Source organism: Wyeomyia smithii, chromosome 2 (assembly GCF_029784165.1).
Source record: "Wyeomyia smithii strain HCP4-BCI-WySm-NY-G18 chromosome 2, ASM2978416v1, whole genome shotgun sequence".
Classification (NCBI taxonomy): domain Eukaryota; kingdom Metazoa; phylum Arthropoda; class Insecta; order Diptera; family Culicidae; genus Wyeomyia; species Wyeomyia smithii.
In genome coordinates this window covers 249,920,855-249,943,613 of record NC_073695.1, presented here as the reverse complement: position 1 = coordinate 249,943,613, position 22,759 = coordinate 249,920,855, and the positions used below count along the sequence as shown (strand labels likewise).

The 22,759-nt window shown below is 38.0% G+C and overlaps 2 protein-coding genes across 4 annotated transcripts in view; one reads left to right on the top strand and one right to left on the bottom strand.

Moving 5' to 3' along the window:
• Positions 1 to 13,249, top strand: part of LOC129722164 (growth factor receptor-bound protein 2) — a 79,338-nt gene extending 66,089 nt beyond the window's left edge. For all 3 annotated transcript variants that reach the window (XM_055675430.1, XM_055675429.1, XM_055675431.1), the window contains exons 3-5: positions 9,920 to 10,017; positions 10,153 to 10,438; positions 11,245 to 13,249. In XM_055675430.1, the coding sequence (XP_055531405.1) occupies positions 9,920 to 10,017; positions 10,153 to 10,438; positions 11,245 to 11,418 (558 nt within the window). In that variant the 3' untranslated portion in view covers positions 11,419 to 13,249. The remainder of the gene's footprint in view (positions 1 to 9,919; positions 10,018 to 10,152; positions 10,439 to 11,244) is intronic.
• Positions 13,250 to 19,211: 5,962 nt separating this feature from the next.
• On the bottom strand, positions 19,212 to 21,158 carry LOC129725395 (protein farnesyltransferase/geranylgeranyltransferase type-1 subunit alpha). The gene is made up of 5 exons (XM_055681182.1): positions 21,043 to 21,158; positions 20,817 to 20,984; positions 20,404 to 20,758; positions 19,471 to 20,318; positions 19,212 to 19,407 (listed from the first exon to the last, which is right to left on the bottom strand). The coding sequence occupies exons 2-4, from the start codon at positions 20,956 to 20,958 to the stop codon at positions 19,817 to 19,819; spliced, it is 999 nt and encodes a 332-aa protein (XP_055537157.1). The 5' UTR covers positions 20,959 to 20,984; positions 21,043 to 21,158; the 3' UTR covers positions 19,212 to 19,407; positions 19,471 to 19,816.
• Between the last annotated feature and the right edge of the window lie 1,601 nt (positions 21,159 to 22,759).

Here is a 22,759-nt window from a genome sequence, read left to right as displayed (position 1 = left end):
TTAGGGTCAGTTGTTGAAGTTTGTAATTCTGTTCGCATATACAGAAAAGTTTCGTACGTTAGACTCAAGGTCCATGTTCAGTCACAATGTGAGTTTACTTCGTTGCTAGAAATGTTTTTTTGTCTTTTTGACAGAGATTTCAGATCAGAGGAAGCCACATAAAATTTTTAGTGAATCTAGTTTGGCTGAAATATAATCTTTTTTATGAGAAATTTTCATCAGTTAACCATTAACTACACAATTGTTTGGTCAATATTACTTCCAGGCATAGGTTATGTATACTTCCAGAGCAGAATTAACAAGTTACAGGATTAAATTAAGAAGTAGAACACTGAGAAAAAGATAACTAAGTTGAAATCTTTATTTTATTCTTATATCTCTATTTTATTTGAATCAGATCCTCCGTCTACTCAGAAACGCTATTTGAAACACAAAGACAGCAAATTTATTATTCTATTCCTCGTAATGTGTATAATATTCGTTATGATATTACGCCGTAATTCAAATATTCACATAAAATAAAACTGCGTAATTTCGAGAATCCACCGCGAAAACCGCGGTAATTCAAAATTCCGCTTGAGAAACAAGGTTGGTTCGAAAATCTACGTAAGAAATACGCGATCTCTCAAAACACCGCGTGAAGAGATCCACGTAAAAACCGCGTGCGTTAGTTAGGGATACGTGTATGCGAATCCGAATGATTTCTCAAAATGAAACCCAAAGATTCCTACATTCGTGAGGAATCAATGAAAAGGTTCTCCACATACTATTCGAAAAGATTCTGTCAGTATCGCAGAAACCATTCCTCTCACAATTCCGCCACCGAGTTTTAGGTATCCTGTGAATTTTTACTCAGGATTCTTTGGTGTTAGTTAGGGACATCTTGAATCACAAAGAGGAGATTTTCGTATGTGGTGATTTTTACAGGGTAGCCATCCAACCGGGAAATTTATCATGTTTAATTCAAACACTAGTTTTGTTTACTGGATGCTTGCAATCAGTAGTATTGGTTCAACGCATTATACACTTTCTGCTATTCACTTTCACAAACACTTAAAACTTTCAGGCCATTTTGGTTTTTCATTTAATGTACTTGACAAAGAACACCCTGACGTGTCCGAAAAAACACGCTTACGTACCCACAAATTGGATTTCTTGTAACTTTTGAGGTTTTCACCCGATTTCGACCGTTTTAGCACCAAAGAATTCAGTAACTAATCTACTTTCAAATATGCGTCAGTGGTAGCCAGATTTTTTTTTCTTATTTCCGGACATTCGCTTTTCTGAGGATATGTTCCGCAACTGAAAAATTTTATGAATATTTAAAGAAAATCTTACACTTATTTGTTCATAGTTGATAAAATTACTTTCACGGGTCATTTTTATGGTTTATGGTTATGGTTATGGCCACCAAAATAGTCCTTCCGAAATAGATGGGTTCCAACGGGGACTCCTAGTGGTCATAGAAACAATTAAATGAAACATGGTCAAATACCACCTAACATGGGTATTTTCAAAACCGGGATGGTACCCAAAACCTGGAAAACGACACTAGACGCCATTTTGGATTCGAAAAGGGCGACTTCCGGTTTCTAGAAAAAAAAAAACCGAAAATGACCGTGTATTTTCCAATTTCTGGAATCAGGACGATGCTCAGAGACCGGAAATCAACTTCAGATGCCCGTTTTGGAATTCAAGATGGCGCCTTTTGGTGACCAAATTCCAGATAATATGAGTACTTTTGGAATTTTACGCTTATTTGAGAGTACATTACCGAATCTTTTGGTGCTGAAATTGTTAAGGGGTACAAAAGCAAGTCCTCCCCCGCAAGACTCTTCCTTGTTACTATATAAAAACTAATGTTATCGAAAGTTGCCTTTTAATGAGTTTGAGCTTAACGGTTAAGTGAATTGAATGAATTAGCGAAAATTTTGAAAAAATTACTACATTTTCTGCACGTTACATGGAACACTTTCCGTGATCTTGGCGAACCCAGAGACACATGAATAGATGAAGCTCTTTTATATTGGCACCTCCACTTCATACGTATTCGAATCACAAAAACTTTGTTCGCAGCTTGACTGCCAAGGCAAACATTTAATTTAGCAAGTGACAGAAAAATATATTAAATTCTTGAATTATGATTTAAAGCATTTCAAAATGCTTTGTTGTTTTACACAATAGAGGCAAGTTTATTTGATTTAACATTGTTTTGGATTGCCATTCACGGATGACACGGTTTCAGTTCTCTTGTTATTCTTCACACATACTGCAAGCATGCAAACAAGACAATAACGATCATACACACACCGTCACACGCACAGTTATTAGCAGTGGACAAATGGCTAAAAGCAAACGCAACGCGACAGATCCGGACAATATTACTAACATGTCCGGACACATTCAGCAATGCTGTGCAGTGCTACGGTGCCGCTTGGTCTGTCTGGTCTGGAACGTTGGGATCGAATGAATAGTCTGATCAGCTGCTTTGCTGTTTCCGGTAAGAATCAACCGTTCTCTCGCTGCAATAATCACTTATAAAATGAAGATTGAATTTCTTGTGCTAGAGCTTGTATACGTGACTACTGAGAGCTAAATTTTCAGAAGTTGTGGCGTGTGCACTAGAAGTGCGAGTAAAATAAAACAAATCGTTGTCAGAAGTGTATCTCAACCAATTGGTTGGTTTTTGTTACAATAACTCAACCATAAAAGCCTTTCGGTTGAAGTTGAAACCTCGACAATCTGATAAGAAATGACTGATGTATAAGCGCTCAAACCCTTACCATTTTTCCCATGGTTGAATTACTAGAGTTTTTCAAATTTAGGCGCCTAATTTCCAGATAGACGTTAATCCAGATAGACGTTGCTCTAAAGTTTTTGATTGACCTTCGAATTCCGTTAGCTTAAATGTTTCGTCTCCTCGAAAAAAGTCATTTTGCAAAATTTAAACTCAATCGAACTTCGGGAAGTGAGATCTTGAAGCGGTTAAAGTTTCACTTTTCGACCGAGTGCACAGTAGTTTAAAACGCGAAAAACATGATCGTCAGCCTTTTGAGTATAAAAATGCCATTTAAATGCTACAGTGTATTCGACAAAGTTTTTGTAGATCTTAAGGGGCATCTTTTGATGTAAATAAATTTTTGATTAATTCACCTAAAAGTGAGATAAAAATTTTATTTTTTTATTTACTAATCAAATCAAAACGAAGTCTTCAGCAAAGTTGTAGACAATCTTATGTAGAAAAACTTTGCTGAAGACACTTTGGTTCTATCTCTTGAAAATCGACCACATACAGGTAGTTTTATACACAGGCATCCTTAAAATTTCTAAAAATCGAAAAATACCAAATAATTTTTTCTGAAGTGATTTTAGAGGCCAACATAGTAGACATTTTTTTATATTTAAAAAATACATCATTCTGCCGAACATACCTTGGGAAAATTTTCAACTTTTTCATAGGGTTTAGGACATTTTAGATAAAAAAATGCCCTTTTTAAAATAAAATTTCTCGAAAAGCTGCAAAAAGCTGCAAAAACAACAGTCTTCACTCGGAAGACGGGAATTAGTACTAGCTTCCCCAGGTAATTTCACTTGTTTCTGGCAGTCTCTTAAAGACTTGGGCGTGGGTGAAAAAATTAGTTTTTTTTTGTTTTTCGGCGTTTTTTCATGTTTTTTCTTAAAAAATGTACAAAATCGAAACGATTTTTTATTTTTCATTTAAAAGTACGAACAGCATTTATTTTTACGGCACCGTGAATTATTTGGAAAACATACAATATAGAAAAAAATGATTTTTTCCGAAAATAATTGTTATGTCACTAGTGTATGCAAATGCCAAGGTTTTTTTAAACAAAATTAGCAACATTCTTTAACGTTTTTCCAATTGGCGAGCGGAGGTTTTTGGGAGCGAGAAATCTGTGGTAGTTTGACACCGTTCCCCCTTTGGAAGGGAGGGCTCTCATACAAATAGAACACTAATTTCACTTGAGAACTAATCAAACAAATGGAACCAAGTTTGGAGGTTTTTGGGAGCAAGAATATGATTAGAATATGGTCGGACTCGATTATCCGGAACATCAAAACATTTTTCATTCCGGATAATCGAGTTTTCCGGATAATCAAATCACACAAAAACTACTGAAATTTTGCGATTAACGAACATAAAATGAATATTTCTTTTCGTTACTTTACTTGTATGATGCAGTGGCGTAACCAGAAGTTATTTCTGAGGCGAAAAGGGGTAAAATCTTGAGAAGCAAAAAAAAAAATTGGGCATTGATTATATCCACTTAATTCGAACATGTCCCAAACATGCCGGAAGTGACTTAAAAGATAGCAAATATGCCAGAAGGGATGGTAAAAGCAAAATTTCGGAATAAAAATTGAAAACGGACATCAAAAAAATAAAATTCCGGATAATCGAGTCTAAAATTCCGGATAATCGAATTCCGAATAATCGAGTTTCCGGATAATCGAGTCCGACCTGTATGTGATAAATGTGCCCCCCTTCTACTCTGGAAGAGAGGGTGCCATACAAATGTGGTTCAACATCCGGAAAACAGTGTTAAATGGTCGGGATGATGTACAGCAGCCAAATATTGACTACAGACTTCACTAGTTACTTAGGCTGAAAATACTGAAAATACAATCCAAATAAGCACTGACGACGGCACTATGTAAGTGTTGAAATACGTATATGTAAGTGAAAAGTGAAAAGTGAGAGAATTGAATAGTGAAAGTGAATAAAAAGTGTAAAGTGTAGTGAAAATACCGGTTTTTTCTGGAATCAGAATAATACCCAGATGCCAGAAATGGACTCCACATGCCATTTTGAAATCCAAGATGACGACTCCTGGTGTCTGGAAAACAGCTGAAAATCTCCAAATATCATCCAATAAGGGGTTTTCCAGGAACATCGTGATGTATAGAAATCAAAAGGCGAGGAAGTTATCTTTCCGATTAAACCAATCATTGCAAATGATTTGTTTTTGAGTTTGATATCCAATAACTAATTCGTCATGCAACCCATGAAGAATCTTGAGGATCTATACAGAAGGAGAAAATAGTTATTTTTGCGCTGCGTAGTTAATGGACGTTCCAAAATTGATTGATAAAAAACAGAACAAGTTAACCAATACAATTCATATCATGTAAACAAACTTAAGTACATATTCATTAAGCTGGGGTGCATTCGCTGCCTCCCCTGGTTTCATCTGTTAGAATCTTAGCGAGATATTTTTTTACTGAATATTTTTTTTAGTTCTGAAAATTTGTTTTTTTTGTTGAGTTTTTATTCTTACATAAGATTTTCCCTTCGTAAGCATTCGTAAGAAGTTTGCATACTCCTCCTCTCCCCATGAGCCCTTACGTAACTTGTAGATTACCCCTTACGGAAAACACATATAGGCCTCTAGATAGGTTATCTTTGTCAGGGGCACAGGAATAGTTTAAAGGCTATTATCTTTCATTTTTCCCACTTTGAGCTCTAGGGCAAAACCTGTGTTTGTCAGCGTAATCGAGTCCGACCTGTACCTGTGCTCTTTTTTTTTATCGGTCAAATAACTGTTCGCTGAACGAATTAACCCATTCCCAGTGTGAAAAGTAAAATAAAAATAATAAAATTGAAAGTCTTACAAAAATGCATTTTATCATGTTGTTGAATTTTTTTTTCAGTTTCGCGTTTTCAAACCGGGTAAGGAAAAATTGTTAACCAGGAAAAACGGAAAGAGGAAATTTGAAATCCTCTGAGCGCCCTGTTTTTATGAGATTTAAAACTTGCCTTAACTCGTTCGACTTAACTGAATCGTACGCTGACTTGAAGTCCATATTTTTTATACTATATACAATGATTGCCTTTCGTTCCAGATCAATTTTAATAAATATTATTTTTGTTAGGGATCAATTGATTTTAGTACTTGTAATTCATTTTTTACTTCCGACATATTAGATTATAATATCCTACTCGACGTTAGTTATAATAGTCTCAGTTACACCGAGCCATTTCGTGACAGAGTGGTTAAACTGTCAGCAAAAAGTTTCTCCCCTTTTGTTGATCGTTTTCATTTCCAGGTCAAATAACAAAATATCCATAGAACGATAGTTACGATGACGACACCTGCTTGTTTGTAGCCAGCCGGTTGTTTTGTTTCACTTTGACCAGTGCGCCCGAAAGGATTCAATTATAGATTCAAATTGGTTTCGAAGCTCTTCTGCCTCTCCGCATCGCATAGCATCGGAATTAACTTTTCCACTATCGAGCAAGATCGCGCCAAATCACCGATGGTCGAATATCGACCATTTTTGATTTGAATGAAACTTTGCACACGTATTTGGCTCAGCAAACTGAGCATTTTCCACAGATGGAGCGATTTTTTACACCCATGAGTTACATTCTAAAAGGGCGTATGCCTTTTGGCATAGGTTTTATTCGAAGCATTGTAGCCCAGAAACCGTTGGTTGTATAGAAAGACTGTCTGAGAATGAGTTGCAGGGAATTAAAAATACATCATAGAAAAAAATATACACTGTACAAACAAAAATTTTTTTGACCAAAAAAAAATTAAAAATAAACATTAAATTTCAATTTAAAAAAAAAGAGTTGAATTTTTTTTTTATTTTTTTTTAAGAAACTTGACGTTAATACGCAACTTTAAAAAAAAGTCCAGGATGGAGAAATGAAAAATAATTTTTTTATGGTAGATTAATTTTTTTATGAAAATTCTAATTCAAACATTTTTCAAAATATTTGTATTCTGATGATTTTAAAAGATGCAGAGAGTCATTTTAAATCAAAAAGCTCTTGGTAGTTAACATTCTAAAGGCATTGGTTTTCGAGTTATTTCTAATTTAAGCTCGAACAATTATTAAAATTTAGGAAAATACACGTTTTTCTTAATTTGTCCATGGTTCTCCAGCACAAACCATACGTTCATTGGAATGCTTGATCAAAAATATACAATTCATTCTATGACAACAAAACGATTGGGCGAATGGTTCTCAATAAAAGAGTTTAATGTTCTAAGTGATATAAATATATAAAAGAATCAAATATTTATTTTCGAGTTTTATTATCTTAGGAACATATTTTTTTATGACATAGATACTTTACAGAACTAGTTTCACCTTATATTTCATATACATCATAAGTAAATGATTCGTCATCTTTTGAAAAACAGCTTCGTTTGGATCTTATTTTCTGAAATCGGAACAAACGAGTGATACTTTTGTGTGCCAGCTATTATTTGAGATTTTTTGAAAATATTGCTCCATTCGACTGAACAGTCGACTTACATGAGCGAGCAAAAAATAATTTGAAAGATGGTGAAGTTGTTATAGTGTGTGATTTCTCAGAAAACTATTCATTTGTTCTTCAAGATGCCGCTCAAAGTAGTTATTGGAATAATAGTCAAGCCACCATTCATCCCTTCGTTGTTTACTATTTAGAATCTGGAACACCTAAGAATATCAGCTTCATCATAATATCGGAAGTACTCCATCATGATACTGTTGCGGTTCAGGCAGGTGTTTATTGCCAAATTTATGAGTTTTTTGAAAACAACAATAGAGTTGAAAAAAGCGATATTAATGTCTGATGGAGCTGCCTTCACAATACAAAAATAGAAAAAACTTTGCAAGTCTTCGCAAGTTCAAAACAAGATATAACGTCGATGCAGAGTGGCATTTTTTTGCGACTTCTCATGGTAAAGGCCCATGCGATGCAATCGGTGGCACATTAAAACGAATGGCAAGAAATGCAAGTTTAGCTAAAGATCATGAACATCCCATTACAAGCGCAAAAGAATTGTATGATTGGGCTAATCAGGAATATAAAGAAAATTCATCAAAAATGTCATTTAGTTGGGTATCATATGAAGAATATGAACAAGGAGTAACAGAATGAAGCAATATTTAAAAAAAATCTAAACACACACAAAAGTATCACTCGTTTGTTTCGATTTCAGAAAATAAGATACAAACGAAGCTGTTTTCAAAAGATGACGAATCATTTACTTATGATGTATATAAAATATAAGGTGAAACTAGTTCTGTAAAGTATCTATGTCATAAAAAAATATGTTCCTAAGATAATAAAACTCGAAAATAAATATTTGATTCTTATATATATATATATATATATATATATATATATATATATATATATATATATATATATATATATATATATATATATATATATATATATATATATATATATATATATATATATATATATATATATATATATATATTTATATCACTTAGAACATTAAACTCTTTCCTTGAGAACCGTTCGCCTAATCGTTTTGTTGTCAAAGAATGAATTGTATATTTTTGATCAAGCATTCCAATGAACGTATGGTTTTTGCTGGAGAACCATGGACAAATTAAGAAAAACGTGTATTTTCCTAAATTTTAATAATTGTTCGAGCTTAAATTAGAAATAACTCGAAAACCAATGCCTTTAGAATGTTAACTACCAAGGGCTTTTTGATTTAAAAAGACTCTCTGCATCTTTTAAAATCATCAGAATACAAATATTTTTAAAAATGTTTGAATTAGAATTTACATAAAAAAATTAATCTACCATAAAAAAATTATTTTTCATTTCTCCATCCTGGACTTTTTTTTTAAAGTTGCGTATTAACGTCAAGTTTCTTAAAAAAAAATTAAAAAAAAAATTCAACTCTTTTTTTTTTAAACTGAAATTTAATGTGTATTTTTAATTTTTTTTGTCAAAAAAATTTTTGTTTGTGCAGTGTATATTTTTTTATGATGCTTTTCTAATTCCCTGCAACTCATTCTCAGACAGTTTTTACATACAACCAACGGTTTCTGGGCTACAATGCTTCGAATAAAACCTATGCCAAAAGGCATACGCCCTTTTAGAATGTAACTCATGGGTGTAAAAAATCACTCCATCTGTGGAAAATGCTCAGTTTGCTGAGCCAAATACGTGTGCAAAGTTTCATTCAAATCAAAAATGGTCAATTAAATTTTCGCGTATTTCCAGGCGATTTGAAATGATTTTGCTCTATCGCTTGTTTCGACGTGACCTATTTTCGAAAAAGGGAAATTTTATTTTCAAATTAGTTTAAACAAAAAACTACCGAAGGACTGACTGTCCTTTTTATCTGCTGCTTATATTTTACAACGAGTGCAGAGATTCCCACGGTAAATATGAATTATTAAAAGGAAAGGATAATGTACTTGGTGGTTTTCCGTGGTGGTTTTCCGTGTCGTCTGATGTTGTTTGATACACATTTTCTTCTCCGGACTGGATGCTCCTTTTTTCTGGATGTTAACTGGCCAAGAAACACCTGTCGCAGTTCGGCTGTTTGCCGTTCTGGCAGCGGATGCGACTATGAAGTTCACTTGTTATTTTTTACCACCACAACAAATCTGGTCAACAAGTGGAGAGTGTGTAGTAGCAAGCAGCAGCTACTAATTTGAAACGCCAGTCACGTATCGATGACGCGTTTCGCGAACGCTCAACCTGGGTTTGGAGGGTACTATTATGCAAGTCGAAACTGTGTCATGTTCAATTGGCATTCTAACTGAATGGGTTTTTTTTCGCGTTGGCTGCGGCTTGACGCATGCCGATGAGAATTTAAAGATATTTTTAGTCGATTCTGTTTTGTAGCTAAATAAACTAGCTTGGTGAATTTTGCTGCTTGTTACAACGAAAAACAAAACTTTCCACGGTGTGATTCAATTGGTTATGACTGTTGGAAACCTGAGAAGTTAAACTGTATCCTGGCAGATGTCAAGTACGTTTTGCTGCAGAAAGTGACAAGCGTCCGGAGGCGAAGGAACATTAAAAACTTTTCTTGTTATAGTTTTACCAACTCTTAAACTCCAGCTGTTTGCAATGGGTTTCTAACGCGTTTACTTTTTTTTCTCTTTTTCTTTCCAACGGCAGATTCTAAATATGGAAGACGATATGAACTGGTATCGAGCGGAGCTGGACGGGAAAGAAGGACTGATACCAAGCAATTACATAGAAATGAAAAATCACGAGTAAGTAAGCGCTGGCGGGGGTTCGCTGGGTTGTCGTAACCCGTCAGCGCCTTTCTCCAAGGCTAAATGAGATCAGAAAATGAATAAAATTCTAATTAAGCTTTTTTGTTTTTCATGTTTCATCGCTTGCGTCAGTTGGTACTACGGTCGCATCACCCGAGCGGACGCCGAGAAACTCCTATCCAACAAACACGAGGGTGCATTCCTGATACGTATCAGCGAGTCCAGTCCGGGCGATTTCAGCCTCTCGGTCAAGTGCTCCGATGGGGTGCAACACTTCAAAGTACTCCGCGATGCACAGGGCAAATTTTTCCTCTGGGTGGTCAAATTCAGCTCCCTGAACGAACTCGTCGACTACCATCGGACCGCCAGCGTATCCCGCTCGCAGGAGGTCAAACTGCGCGACATGGTGCCGGAGGAGGTGAGTTTTGATTAGCTATGCATAGAGCTGTCCTACATTGCGGGTTTTTAAATTAATTTCCCAGTAATTTGCAAGCTCAATTGCACACAGAGTTATACAATTCTGTTTTCAAAAGCTCTGGAATCATTTAACTTTTTGTTAGATCAGCATCAGCTTACTTCAAATTGGAAAGCTGATATTTCTTGATTCCGTTTATCAGGATATTTTATCAAGACCAAGATTCTAGTAATCTCAAAATAAGGAATTGTAAAATAAAAAAAAACTTTAGGAATCTAGGTTTAGAATTGGCAAATTAGGTTTTTTTTGAGTGATTGAGCTATTGAGCAAATGAGAATGAGAATGAAAAGAGATTCTTTGGAAACAAAATAATAAAGAACCTGTTAACTAAGAAAACACGAAATATTTTGTATATACAGAATCTTCGTTATTGGAGTCGCAGAGATTCTTTCTATCGGAGAAATCTAGGAAACGAAAACTTTTTGATGGTCAAGATATAGAAATACGACGTTTAAAACTAAATTTGGCGGAAGCAGAGAAATCTCAAATACAATTAGATGAATCTAAAATCCCAATTAAATAAATCTAAAATCTGAAAATTCAATCATCTTGGATTCTTGGATTCCGCAGATTTTTATTTGGAATATCTAGAAAAATAATAATAAAACCAGAAACTTTTCCAGGTTTCCGCAAATCTTAGACCAAAAAAAAATGAGAATGATATAAAGAATTTGGAATGACCTCTAAATTCTTTTATATTCTATAACAACGCTAGAACATTTAGTTATATTTTAATTTCCCCCTTGCAGATGCTGGTGCAGGCGTTGTACGATTTTGTCGCGCAGGAATCGGGCGAGCTGGACTTCCGACGAGGGGACGTCATCACCGTCACCGATCGCTCCGATGAGCACTGGTGGAACGGCGAGATCGGCAACAGGAAAGGTCTATTCCCAGCAATATACGTAGCGCCCTACCATTCATAAGATATAAGAATATTATTATTTTTTGCTATATAAATATTATATATTTTTAATGTTTAACTGAAACACAAAAACAAAAAGTGGCAAAAAACTAACACAAAAAAAATAAAAAGATCCAATCACGAGGCAGGGTGGGATAGAACCCGTGGAAGCCCTGCCAGAAGCCAATAAAACGCGATACGGCGAACAGAGTGGGCGCGCGTGCGAAAGCGAAGAAGGATGCGAAGCGTCTGGATGGGCGCAGTGTTTTGTAAGAATGATGTAAATTGTCGATATAAATATATGAGGAACAACTAAATTCCCCGGTCAGTACAGTGAGTACGGAAACAGAACAGACACACACGCAGTAACCAGCGACCGAGAGAGTGCGGGGACAAAATCTAAACTATACGTGGAATCAAAAGAAATCAAATTCAGGTGTTTATCGATTAGGTTGAATAACTTTTCACAGTTTTTTTAGACGATAGCGAAGAACACCCAAAAGAAAAAAAAGAAAGCAAGAATTGAATAACAACAACAAAGTAAAAACACCACTATAAAGTTTACCTAGTTGCAACCAAGCGTACCGAAGATAATCGAAAGATGTTTTGCGGATGCACAGTAACGAATAAAGTGAAACACTAATGTTTATAGTTTTTCTTGTTTTTATGTCGTAAAACTCATTTTTGGAGCGACTATGTTTCAACGTTCTCGTTTTATTTTTCTTTGTAATTATTTAATATAGACGCGTTTAGGTCTTTCTATTGAGCGTAACATAAACTATGTAGAAACAAATATTGTCTAATTTCTTCTTTCCCGCAAAAAATACGCCGTTTTTGTCATTATGTGTAATAGCTTGTAAGTGTAAACAGTCACACAAACAAACAAAAAAAAAAGAGATGTAGACCTTCGACCCATACACAATCTCCGTTTTCCATTTTTTTACATTACAACGGAAGTCGTTTTTACAATCCTTGCAGCAACTAAAGCAGTAGTATCTTAACACTTTATACGCTAGAAGAAAAACGGAAAAACACAGACACACGAATAGAAACGATTATTATTAAACGAAGCAAGAAAACAATAATTTGTAAACTGGACAGGTAAAACATCCCCCTATCTACTAGTGCATTTTAAGTGGACTAGAGAAGATTATGTAATATCCTCAAACAGAATAAACACAAGCCATTTTTAAGTGCAGTGCTGTAAAGTACCATTTTGCATGAAGAGAGAACCAACATAAAAGCACTAAAATGCTGTAACAACCGAGTAAGGCGGTATGAACCTCAAGCAGGTGCTTATCATTTTCTTTCTTGTTGGAAGAAGAAGCTCACTTCGCACACAAGGGTCCTTCCTGTGTTTAGCATTATCGTATAATATGTGGGTGTATGTGTTTTTTGCACATGAAAGAAACTATTCATTAGCTCATTTCACTCAACGCTGCTGCTTCCGGTGCAGAAAGCAGGAAGAAGAGAAGTAGGCACGAGAAAAAATAATTTTCCACCAATTGACGGTGGATGGAACATTACCCAGGTTACTCCCGCCAGAACAGTGGTGTATAAGGATGCAGCAAATATATTGCAACACGAATATGTTCTCTCTATCCAAGTAGGAAGAAATGTAAAAGTGAGATAATTAGAAACGTAGTAATAAAACATACAACCTGCAGACAACTATTACTATACATTGATAAGATTATTGAACAAAACAAAAAATAAGACAAAACACACACACAAACACTTTAAAACACCTTTACAATAGCAACAAGAAGCAGAAACATGAATGAATAAATGCTAGCAATTATTGAAATAAAAATAATATTACGAATAAAAACGAATGCGATTAATGGATATTAGCAAGGATTGCTGTGGATCGAAAAGAAATCAGAAACTACTAGCCATTTGAAGATTTATTATGTTTTTAGTTCTTATTTTTTTCTGAAATTTTAGGTTCTGCAGGATGTTGTTCTCCCGTGGATGAAGAAGGCAGCAACAACCCGTCATTTTTATCTTCCAAGAAGACGGTGCACTTACTCATGCGAAGAAAATGCAGAAATAGCTTGTTGAAAATGATCCGGAGTTTTGGTAGAGGGAAATATGGTTCCCTATATTTTGTGGCGTCGTCATGTGGGATTGGTAGAACGCAGCGAACAACACTTAGGTTGCTCAAAGATAAGACTAGTCAAATCTTCATCTCCTCGACTGCATTCCCAACCGAGAAGCCAGTGGGTGAGCACGGTACGGAGAATGTCATGTTCCCAGAATCTGCAGCGGCATTGATATCTTACAATACAGAAGACGACAGTATACAGCGGACACCAACGACCTTTCTTTTGTTTTTCCATTGCTGAACTAAACAACAGCAATAACAAACAACATTCAGCTACACCGGCAATGGGAACCAACCTACACATCAAGAACAAAGCCCAAAGCCCAAAAACCAAAAAAGAAACAACCTGCAGCCAAACTCAACTAAAAGTGGACAAGCGGGCTTTCGATTCAAGGTCTTCGAAAGAATGGTTAATAGGCTAACTACAGAATGGACGCCTTGACAGACGACAACATGCCTTCCGATCCTGCCATGGGACTGACACGCATTTCGCGAAGTTAGAACGGTACTTACCAGACAGAGGTAAACGCTGTTTGATCGCGTCGCTAGATAATTCCAAGGCGTGTGAAACGCTTCCTATCGAATCGTACGTTTCAAGTAGCGGTAGCAGGGCAACTATCACAGATGCACACACTGGAGAACGGAGTCCCACAAGGCTCTGTTCTATCGGTCTCTTAATTCTTCGTGGCAGTGCAACCGGTCTTTCAAGCTGTTACTAACGGAGTTCAGATTCATCTCTACGCCGATGACATCTTGCTGATTGTGACTGGCTCTAAAAATCAACGGTTCTAGGTCGGAAACTACGAACTGCAGTCAACGCGGTTGTCAAATTGGCAAAAACATCGGCTTCGCAATATCGCCGATCGAAGTCACTATCTTCTATACTGCCGTTCCAAGCATAGTTGTCCCATGTTCTACAGAAACCTTATGCACGCTGGGACAATTATGCTTGGAACGGCAGTATAGTAGTCCCAATCTTCGCCGACATCCAAAGAAAGGCAAATCTCTTGACCGCGTTCCTGTTCCAAAAACAAACCAACTAAAAAATCTTGGGAGTTACCCTAGACCAAACTTTCAGCTTTTAGCGCCCACTGTAGGCTGACCGTTAGATATTTCACCACCAGACTACATATTTTGATCATTGTTGGAGCGAGACTACCTCGAGATGCCCGTCGCTCATTTCTGTAAATAGGATCGGTGATTGTCACATCGAACTTAATGTATGGAATGGGGCTAATTAGCAGAGGAGACTCGACCGTGGAACTACAAGCACCAACCTACAACCGGATTCGCTAATATAATGGCCGAGCTAAGTGCTGCCTTTTGACAAACATACAGTTGAATTCCTCTCAAACGACATTTTTTATAATGACCAATCTCGCTAAAGCGACATTTTCGAAAGGCCCCTCAGTTGTATACTAAAATTCTTCGTTTTATTGCGACATTTCGCCATTACGACCTTCCTCTATAACGGCATTTCAAAACTCATATTTGTCATTCTTTATTGCGACAATAGTACAGTCGAATCTCTCTATGACGACATTGCCAAATCTATAAAGACATTCTCAACGGTAGCTTCTGTTCTACATATACAAAAATTCTTCGTACTATTGCGACATTTCGATAGTCTCTTGCTATGTCGCTATAAAGGGATTCGACTGTAACTGATTCTGTTCTCGAATACGGTAGATCTAGTTACCCTCAGATCCAAAGCATCAAGAAGATTATACGGAACAGAAACATCCAATTTTGCTGGCAGATCCAGAAATAACAACCCACAAGAGATCCTCACACCAGCCATGGATTCAGTACGGGTTCTAATACGACTCAGAATCGGGCATATTAGGCTTTTCTTTGGAAGGAAGTTTCCTGGACATGTAACATGTGTTTGTTCTGTTAGCTGGAAGCCAAAGCGCATCATGGTATCGAAGAGTACGAGATGGGACGTGTATAACACCTAAGTCCCGTATAGAATCTATCCGATCAAGAGGGATCGAACTGATCTTTTAATTAAATTCCACGGCAGTTTGGCGAAGCGTGAAGGAGATTGTTTTGCATTCCTTTTTGTTCACGTCCATCCCTTTTTCACCACGACAGGAGTAACGCCACCACAAGTACCCTAAGTGATGTTCAAGTCCTGATTGTGTTCGCAAGCCTGCACAAAAAACAACGAACGCTATAACAGAAAATTCGTACCAGAATAATCGGCAAAGCCCCAGGCGACGAAAATGGACTAACGATCGAATACTCGGAACATGGAACTGCCGATCTCTCAATTCCCAAGGAAGTACCCGTGTACTTTCCAAAGAATTGAAAAACCGCAAGTTCAACATCGTAGCTTTGCAGGAGGTCTGCTGGAAACGGACGATGGTGCATACTTATAGGAAAGGACACACCATCTACCAATGTGGTGACACACGTGAGCTGGGCACAGCTTCTGTAGTGATGGGTGAGAAGCAGAAGCGGATAATCTGGTGGTGGCCGGTTAACCCCAGAATGTGCAGGGTCGACCACGTTTTGGTAGATGGTCGGCACTTTTTAGACATTATCGACGTCAAAACACGTCGGGGCGCCAACATCGACACGGACCACTACCTAGGTATGGTGAAGGTATGCCAAAAACTATCCGTTGTAAACAACATACGATACCGTTGCCCGCCAAGGTATAATCTCGCGCGGATGAAGCAACCGGAAGTCGACGAAAACTACGCGCTTTCTCTCGAAGCTGCACTGCCAGAAGAGGACGAGCTGGAAAAAGCCCCTCAAAATGGGCTCGGGCAAGGGAATGCCTACACGAGGAGTGCAAGGATGGGAAAAATTATCCCAAATAATTTTTCAGCGACTGTCACCAGTAGCCAACAGATTTGTGACAAGTTTCCAGGCTGGCTCCATGGAGGATCGGTCCACGACGGACCAGATCTTTGCTATGCGGCAGATCCTCCAAAAATGCCGCGAATACAGAGTCCCTACGCATCATCTCCTCATCGACTTCAAAGCCGCTCATGCCACGATCAATCGCGCTATGGAGAAATCTCGACGAGAACGGCTTCCCCTGGAAGCTTACCAGAATGATAAAGGCTACGATGGATGATGTGCTGTGTTGTGTGAGGATTTCGGGTGGTCTATCCGACCCTTTTGGATCCCACAGGGGACTTCGACAAGCTGATAGTATTTTCTGCCTGCTGTTCAATATTGCGGTTGAAGGCGAGGCACGATTTTCGTTATATCGGCTGCTTTGCGGATGACGTGGACACTGTCGGCGGAATATTTGAGGCGGTGGCATATCAGTACAAAACTAAAATGTGGAGCATAGAATATTGGATTCAAGATAAATATGTTTAAAACAAAGTACATGCTGGAGGCTGGTGCTGAGCGTGAGGTAGTCGACGAGCTCGTGTACCTTGGCTCAATGGTGACTGAGAACAACACGAAGAGGACACGAATTATCTGCGGATGTCGGGCTCACTATGGGCTCCATAAAATATTGCGGTTAAAATGTCTAAGTCCCCGCGCAAAGTGCACCTTGTACAAAACTCTTATTAGAGCGGTTGTTCTGAGACGTGGACAATGGTTGGGAAGGACCTGCGAGCACTCGGAGTTTTCGAAGTGACTCTTGACTCGTCTTATGTAACAGGGCCCATAGATATCCCGGTTCACCAACTTCAGGCTCGTATCATACAAATCTAAGTAAGCTGCGGCCACGAACGGACGTGGAAAAAGTTTTCAGAATTTTCAGTCATTTTAATTCTTATTCATGTTACAGATTTTTACCAGAAGAAAGAAGAATTTTTCGTGACAATCAGTTTACCCTGACAACAGGAGGAGAGAGTGGAAATTATAGATGGCCTGTGAAAAATAGCATGGTGATGCGTGGGAGACAGCGTAACGACTGGTTTGACGCTGACTGCCAAAGAGTGACTGACGTGAATAGTCAGGCCTAGAAGTCGTATGCTCCCAGTTACTATTCGTCAAAACATGGAGATACATGGGAACGATAGAGCTACCGTAAAACGAGTTCACCATTAGAAGAAGCGCGAGCAAATGCTCGCCAGCGCAGACCTCCAGGCACTGCTAAATGGAGAGGAAGGAGAAGAGCGAAACAGGAACAGTATGAGAATCAGGACGAAACGGGAACAGTAATAGAATCAATAGTGGTGGAGCCACCAAAACATTAGGTTAGAAAGCTGAAAACGGCAAAGCTGGTGGGGAGCCGCACAGTGAGATCCATCGGATCATTTCACGAATCTGGACAGATGAACGAATACCCAAACAACTGTTTGGAAAGCCTCTTTTGTCCTATCCACGAGAAGGGCTATTGACTCGACTGTAGAAATTATAGAGGTATCACATTGCTAAACTTTGCGTACAAAATGATCTGCTCTTGAGATCAGGGATACCAGATGTGCAGATTTGTCTGCAAAATGCAGATTTTTAGAGTCCGTGTGCAGATTTTTATTGATTTGCAGATATTCACAAATTTTCCATAGTTTCTGCAGATTTTTGTCAGAGTCTCCTTATATTTGCGCAGTTTTTCTCGAAATGTGTGCAGATTTTTATAGACTTACCAGCGCGAGCGAAATTTTTTCGAATCACGAATAGATTTTTGTCAGATTTCAAGCAGATTTTTCCGGTTTTTCGAGCAGTTGCAGACATTTTTCAAAAACATCTGGCATCTCTGCTTGAGATTGAGACGGTTGGCGATCTTTTGACGATGAATACCTGCCTGATTTTGAGAGGAACGCTCCACGACGGGTCAAATCTTTACTCTGTGACAGATCCTAGATGAATTCCGGGAATACAATCTGCTGACTCGCCATCTGTTTGTGGTTTTCAAGGCGGCGTTCGACTCAGTCAAGTAGATTGAGTAGATAATGCTAGAAAAAGTTTTTTCAAGGAAACTGATTAAGCTGATCCAAATGACATGCGAATGGGAAGGCGCACTCAAACCTCTAGTTCAATATTACTTTGGAGGTGCAGTACGAAGCGTGATCGTGAAAAGAAACGGCACCATTGTTACAAAATATCACATGCTTCTTAGCTTGCTGATGACATCGACATAATCGGGATAAGCCCCTTGAGAGAAGCGGCGAGGTTAGGCTAAAACGAAGTTCATGGCAGCTGGCAGAGGACGTGGTGTTGGTGCTGCGGTGAAGCTAGATAAGGAAATTTTTGAAGTGGTTGAGAAATTTATATACCTTGGAGGGTACCAAGGTAGTCGAGACATGTAACAACCACATGAGCCGCGAAGTCGAACGACGAGTTGCAGATACAAATAAAACTTTCTATGGACTACGACCTAAAATCCAGTAGCCTGCAGACTCGCACATAAAATTATAGAACGCTGATCCGCCCGGTTCTTCTTTACGGTTATGAATCATGAATCATGGACGCTATAGAAAGCCGATTAACGAGTGCTCGGTGTTTTTGAGATTTAAGAGATGTAGTGCATTTTAAGAGATAGATGGAGCATAAATCACAAGCTGTACCAAGTTCACAAATATGCTGCCATAGTTAAGGTGATAAAACGAGGCTGTAGACTCTGGGGTAGGCCCCGCTCCAGGTTGTTGTGCGCTGTGGAGGCAGATGCACGAATTACTGGCTTTCGCGAAGACTGAAGAACGACTGCCCAAGACCGACAAATCTGGGCACCAACTATTTGTTAGACATTGGACCAATAGAAGGACTGTTGCTACAAAAGTGAAGGTAAGTAAAGAAAACAAGTAGTTTATTTTGAAATTGACTTCATGTGCTAGTGACAAGATGGTCCAGAAGTTTCATGGTGACCAGATATCGAGTTTATAACGTAGAGTCTAAGTCTAATATGTAAATGTGTTAGTCACTGTGTTGTAGAAATTAGGAATCGGTACAAACATCCTCTTAGGTCTGGAATTGGTAATGCCAGGCCTAGAAAAAAAAAAAACATGACACATGGTTATTGTAAAATAAACTAGATCTTACACACAATACCTTCTCAATATAAGTGATCTGATGGGCTCTCGCAAAAATGTCTTGATTCTTTCAAGTAGCAAATTCAAACAACTGTAGAACACAAAAAACTGCTTTTGGTACTAGCTGTGTGAAAATTGAGCTCACACAAAAACTTTTACAACATACATGAGATTGTTTTTGTGAAATCAGTTACAGCTTACCACTGCAAGACTAAAACATCTCTAAAGGCAACCACTATCTTGTCGAATATCTAAAATATAATCTGATGATTTCGGTGTGAATTTACGACAGCGTCAATCATGACTTCTTAATGTATTTTCTTCCAATCACTTTCAATAATTACTTCAACTATAAACCCGACAAACTACAATCCATTCTGGTCGGCCTCTTCTTCGATCTTCCTCCGAAAATTATCGGCTATATACCGCCAGTACTTGCAGCGAATTTGATCATACTGATTTGCCATCGATTCGCACAGATCCTGCACCTTAACCTGGTACTGCTCCGGATTCTGGCCTGCCTTTCTGGTTTCGAAATATTTCTCCTCGTAGAGATCAATCAAAAATGCCAATAGATACGGCGATCGTACCCCGGAGTTGTACAAATCCTCGCAAAATTCGACCACCTCTGGGAACTGGCCCATGGTGCCTTCCCCTTGCTGCAGCAACCCACGCAGGAAGTTCCATGGACTTTCGTTGTTTTTGATCAACCGAATACGATTCATCACATAGTTGATCTCGCGCTCCAGCACCTCCGTAGTGAATCCGGTGTGCTTAAGAACGAAGAAACGCTCGTTCCAGGCCGAATTGTTGCGCATATCCTCGGAGATAAGACGATCGACGTACTGCAGCTCGTCGTCAAACAAACTGAAAGGTAAATAAAAGATAACCAAAGGTTCGTTTATGGTCTCACGTTCAAAAGCGCTTGTTTGTCTATTGGACGGATACTAACTTGTAAGTTTTAATAGCCCACTGTCTATGCTGCCATGCGTGATAGTTTTTGGCATCCATGTTCAGAATATTCTCGGTGAGTTCAAGTTCCCACGAAGGATCATTCAGCCACTCTACGATTACCCGGCGGTGATGCCAAACTTGGTAGTTCTTAGGATTGTCCTCGATCACTCCTTCAATATAGACCAACTCGTCGTACAGATTGGAGTTGAGCGCTTTCAGTATGTCCCGGCGGTATTGCCAGACCGTGTAGTTAGCCGCGTTCAACTTGGCAGCATCATGTGTCAGTTGCAAGGCACGGACTGTCTTTTCCTTCTTGGAAATAATCGCTCGCAGATAGCTGTAAACGTCATTGACTGCGGAATAGAATAGCGTTAGAGTTACTATTTTACCTTATTTCCGTGGGTAACTAACATTTTTCACTATACTGAATCATGACTACCGGATTTTCGCCGTCGTCCTGCATCAGAGGTACTACGTCACTCCATTCCGGCCGATTAGCGTACAGGATCCAATCGTCGGGAAAATCTTCATCGGAACTGTTACCGTCAGCCATTGTCTTCGCTTTGACTGGATAATTTACTGTTGAGTAGAACAGTGTTTTTATATCTTGCGGATGTATTTTTATCTTTATGGCTACCTGATTAATAAAAGGCTGACTGTGTAGGACGATAAACGAAAGCAAACATGCAGTCGTAAAGAAGGAACGAAATTTATCACAACAAAAAACATGACGTTAGGAAATGTCAAACGTTGAGAAAGAAACGGCGAAAATAGGTCAACTTTTATACACGCTCGATAGCTTTCACCCAAACTAAGTAACTTTTACACACTCTAGCAGCATATTAAAAAGCAATAAAAAAATAATTAAGCCACTACCCAGAAAAAAAATTAAAAATTGTTATTAATATAATTTAACTCGCTTTTATTGTAAATACATCAATTTTACATCAAATATCATTGTCCAGAACGATAAAAACATTGTTTTGCCATTTTTACCAAGAAAGGGGGTAGTTATATATCTTAATAGTAATTTTTGAAGCATTTTTCTCATACATTTAAAAGTTACTTAGCCTGTTTATGAGAGGGGTGACATGGAGCTGACCGTTAAAAGCAATTGTCATCCAGAAATGAATAACGACCGAGCTTTGGATACTAGAATTTTACTTTATCTGGAATTTTGCTCCACCATGCACTGTTGCCCATGTAACCTGTGAGGTGAAATTATTTACGTTTGAATGCAATAATTTTCAAGTTTGGTTAACTTCCAACTAACAGTAAACAGTTCCTATTCCGAAATATTGTTAAAATAACTTCAATAAATTTTTGATGTAGCGGATTAAATTACGCAGGTTGACACTAGTTTTTGACGGCTTCTATAACGTTGCGAATTTCTGTAAATCTAAAATTTACCGAACGGCTATACAAATGACATAATGTGGTTTGTAATTGTGATTATCGTAAAAACTAAAAAACAACTTGTTGTTTGTGTGACTTTTTCGTTAAAATTTTGTTCCAGAGGTTATAGTGATTCAATGCTCAATGACTTTCTCCGAACTGGAATCAAATTTCCTTTTAACCAAATTTACCAATAGGGGTTTCAATTTGAAAAAATACCTGCTTTTTCTTATACAAATCGATAACCGACCTTCCAGTAGGCATTACGTAATTTGTCTTAGACCTCTACGAGTTTTCTTTGATTTTAAAATTGAAAAATTATATTTGTTTTAAATTTTCACTAACTGGCAAGTAGTGCACAGAGTGACATTGCTGTTGCTGGCTTTTGGGGAATATAACCCTGATAGTAAGCAAAGTGACATTTCTGCTGCTGGCTTGTGGAAAATATAACCCTGGTTTACGTGTTATTACAGGGATGCCAGTGTCTTAACATCTATTGAAATACATTTGAGCGCGTGTGAATAAGTGGAAGTCTAATAGTCGGTTGATTAACCGCACTCGATTTAATGTGTCACTGGAAGTTTGTAAACTTTCAACGGGGACCGTGTTCACAGATTTCCTATGTATAAAGACATTGTTTTGTGGAGTGTGAAGATATTTGAAAAATGACCCGGCCTTCCTGTATCATGATTTCTTGACGGTAGGGTATGTCTTAAAACCACTTACGGTTGTTAAAATTCGAAATCGATTTTTTCAATAGTTTTGCCGTTTAAATTAAAAAAAAGGCAGTAGAATATATATATTTCTTTTGACATTCCTTATCAAATGAAAATATAATATACATACCCCTAAAACACCCTATTCGCAGAACGCAGAACCAAATCCCATGTGTAACCAGTGGAACCTACCTAAGTTGAACCAACAGGCGAAACCCAATCGAGCTCGTTACACGCGTCACT

Excerpts from the sequence above, each read along its gene's own strand:
- LOC129725395 (XM_055681182.1), bottom strand. The coding sequence starts at position 20,958 with ATGGCTGACGGTAACAGTTCCGATGAAGATTTTCCCGACGATTGGATC. Across the intron at positions 20,759-20,816 it reads GATTCAGTATAGTGAAAAAT|TCAATGACGTTTACAGCTAT; the intron begins GTTAGTTACCCA and ends TCTATTCCGCAG. Across the intron at positions 20,319-20,403 it reads TGGGCTATTAAAACTTACAA|TTTGTTTGACGACGAGCTGC; the intron begins GTTAGTATCCGT and ends TTTACCTTTCAG.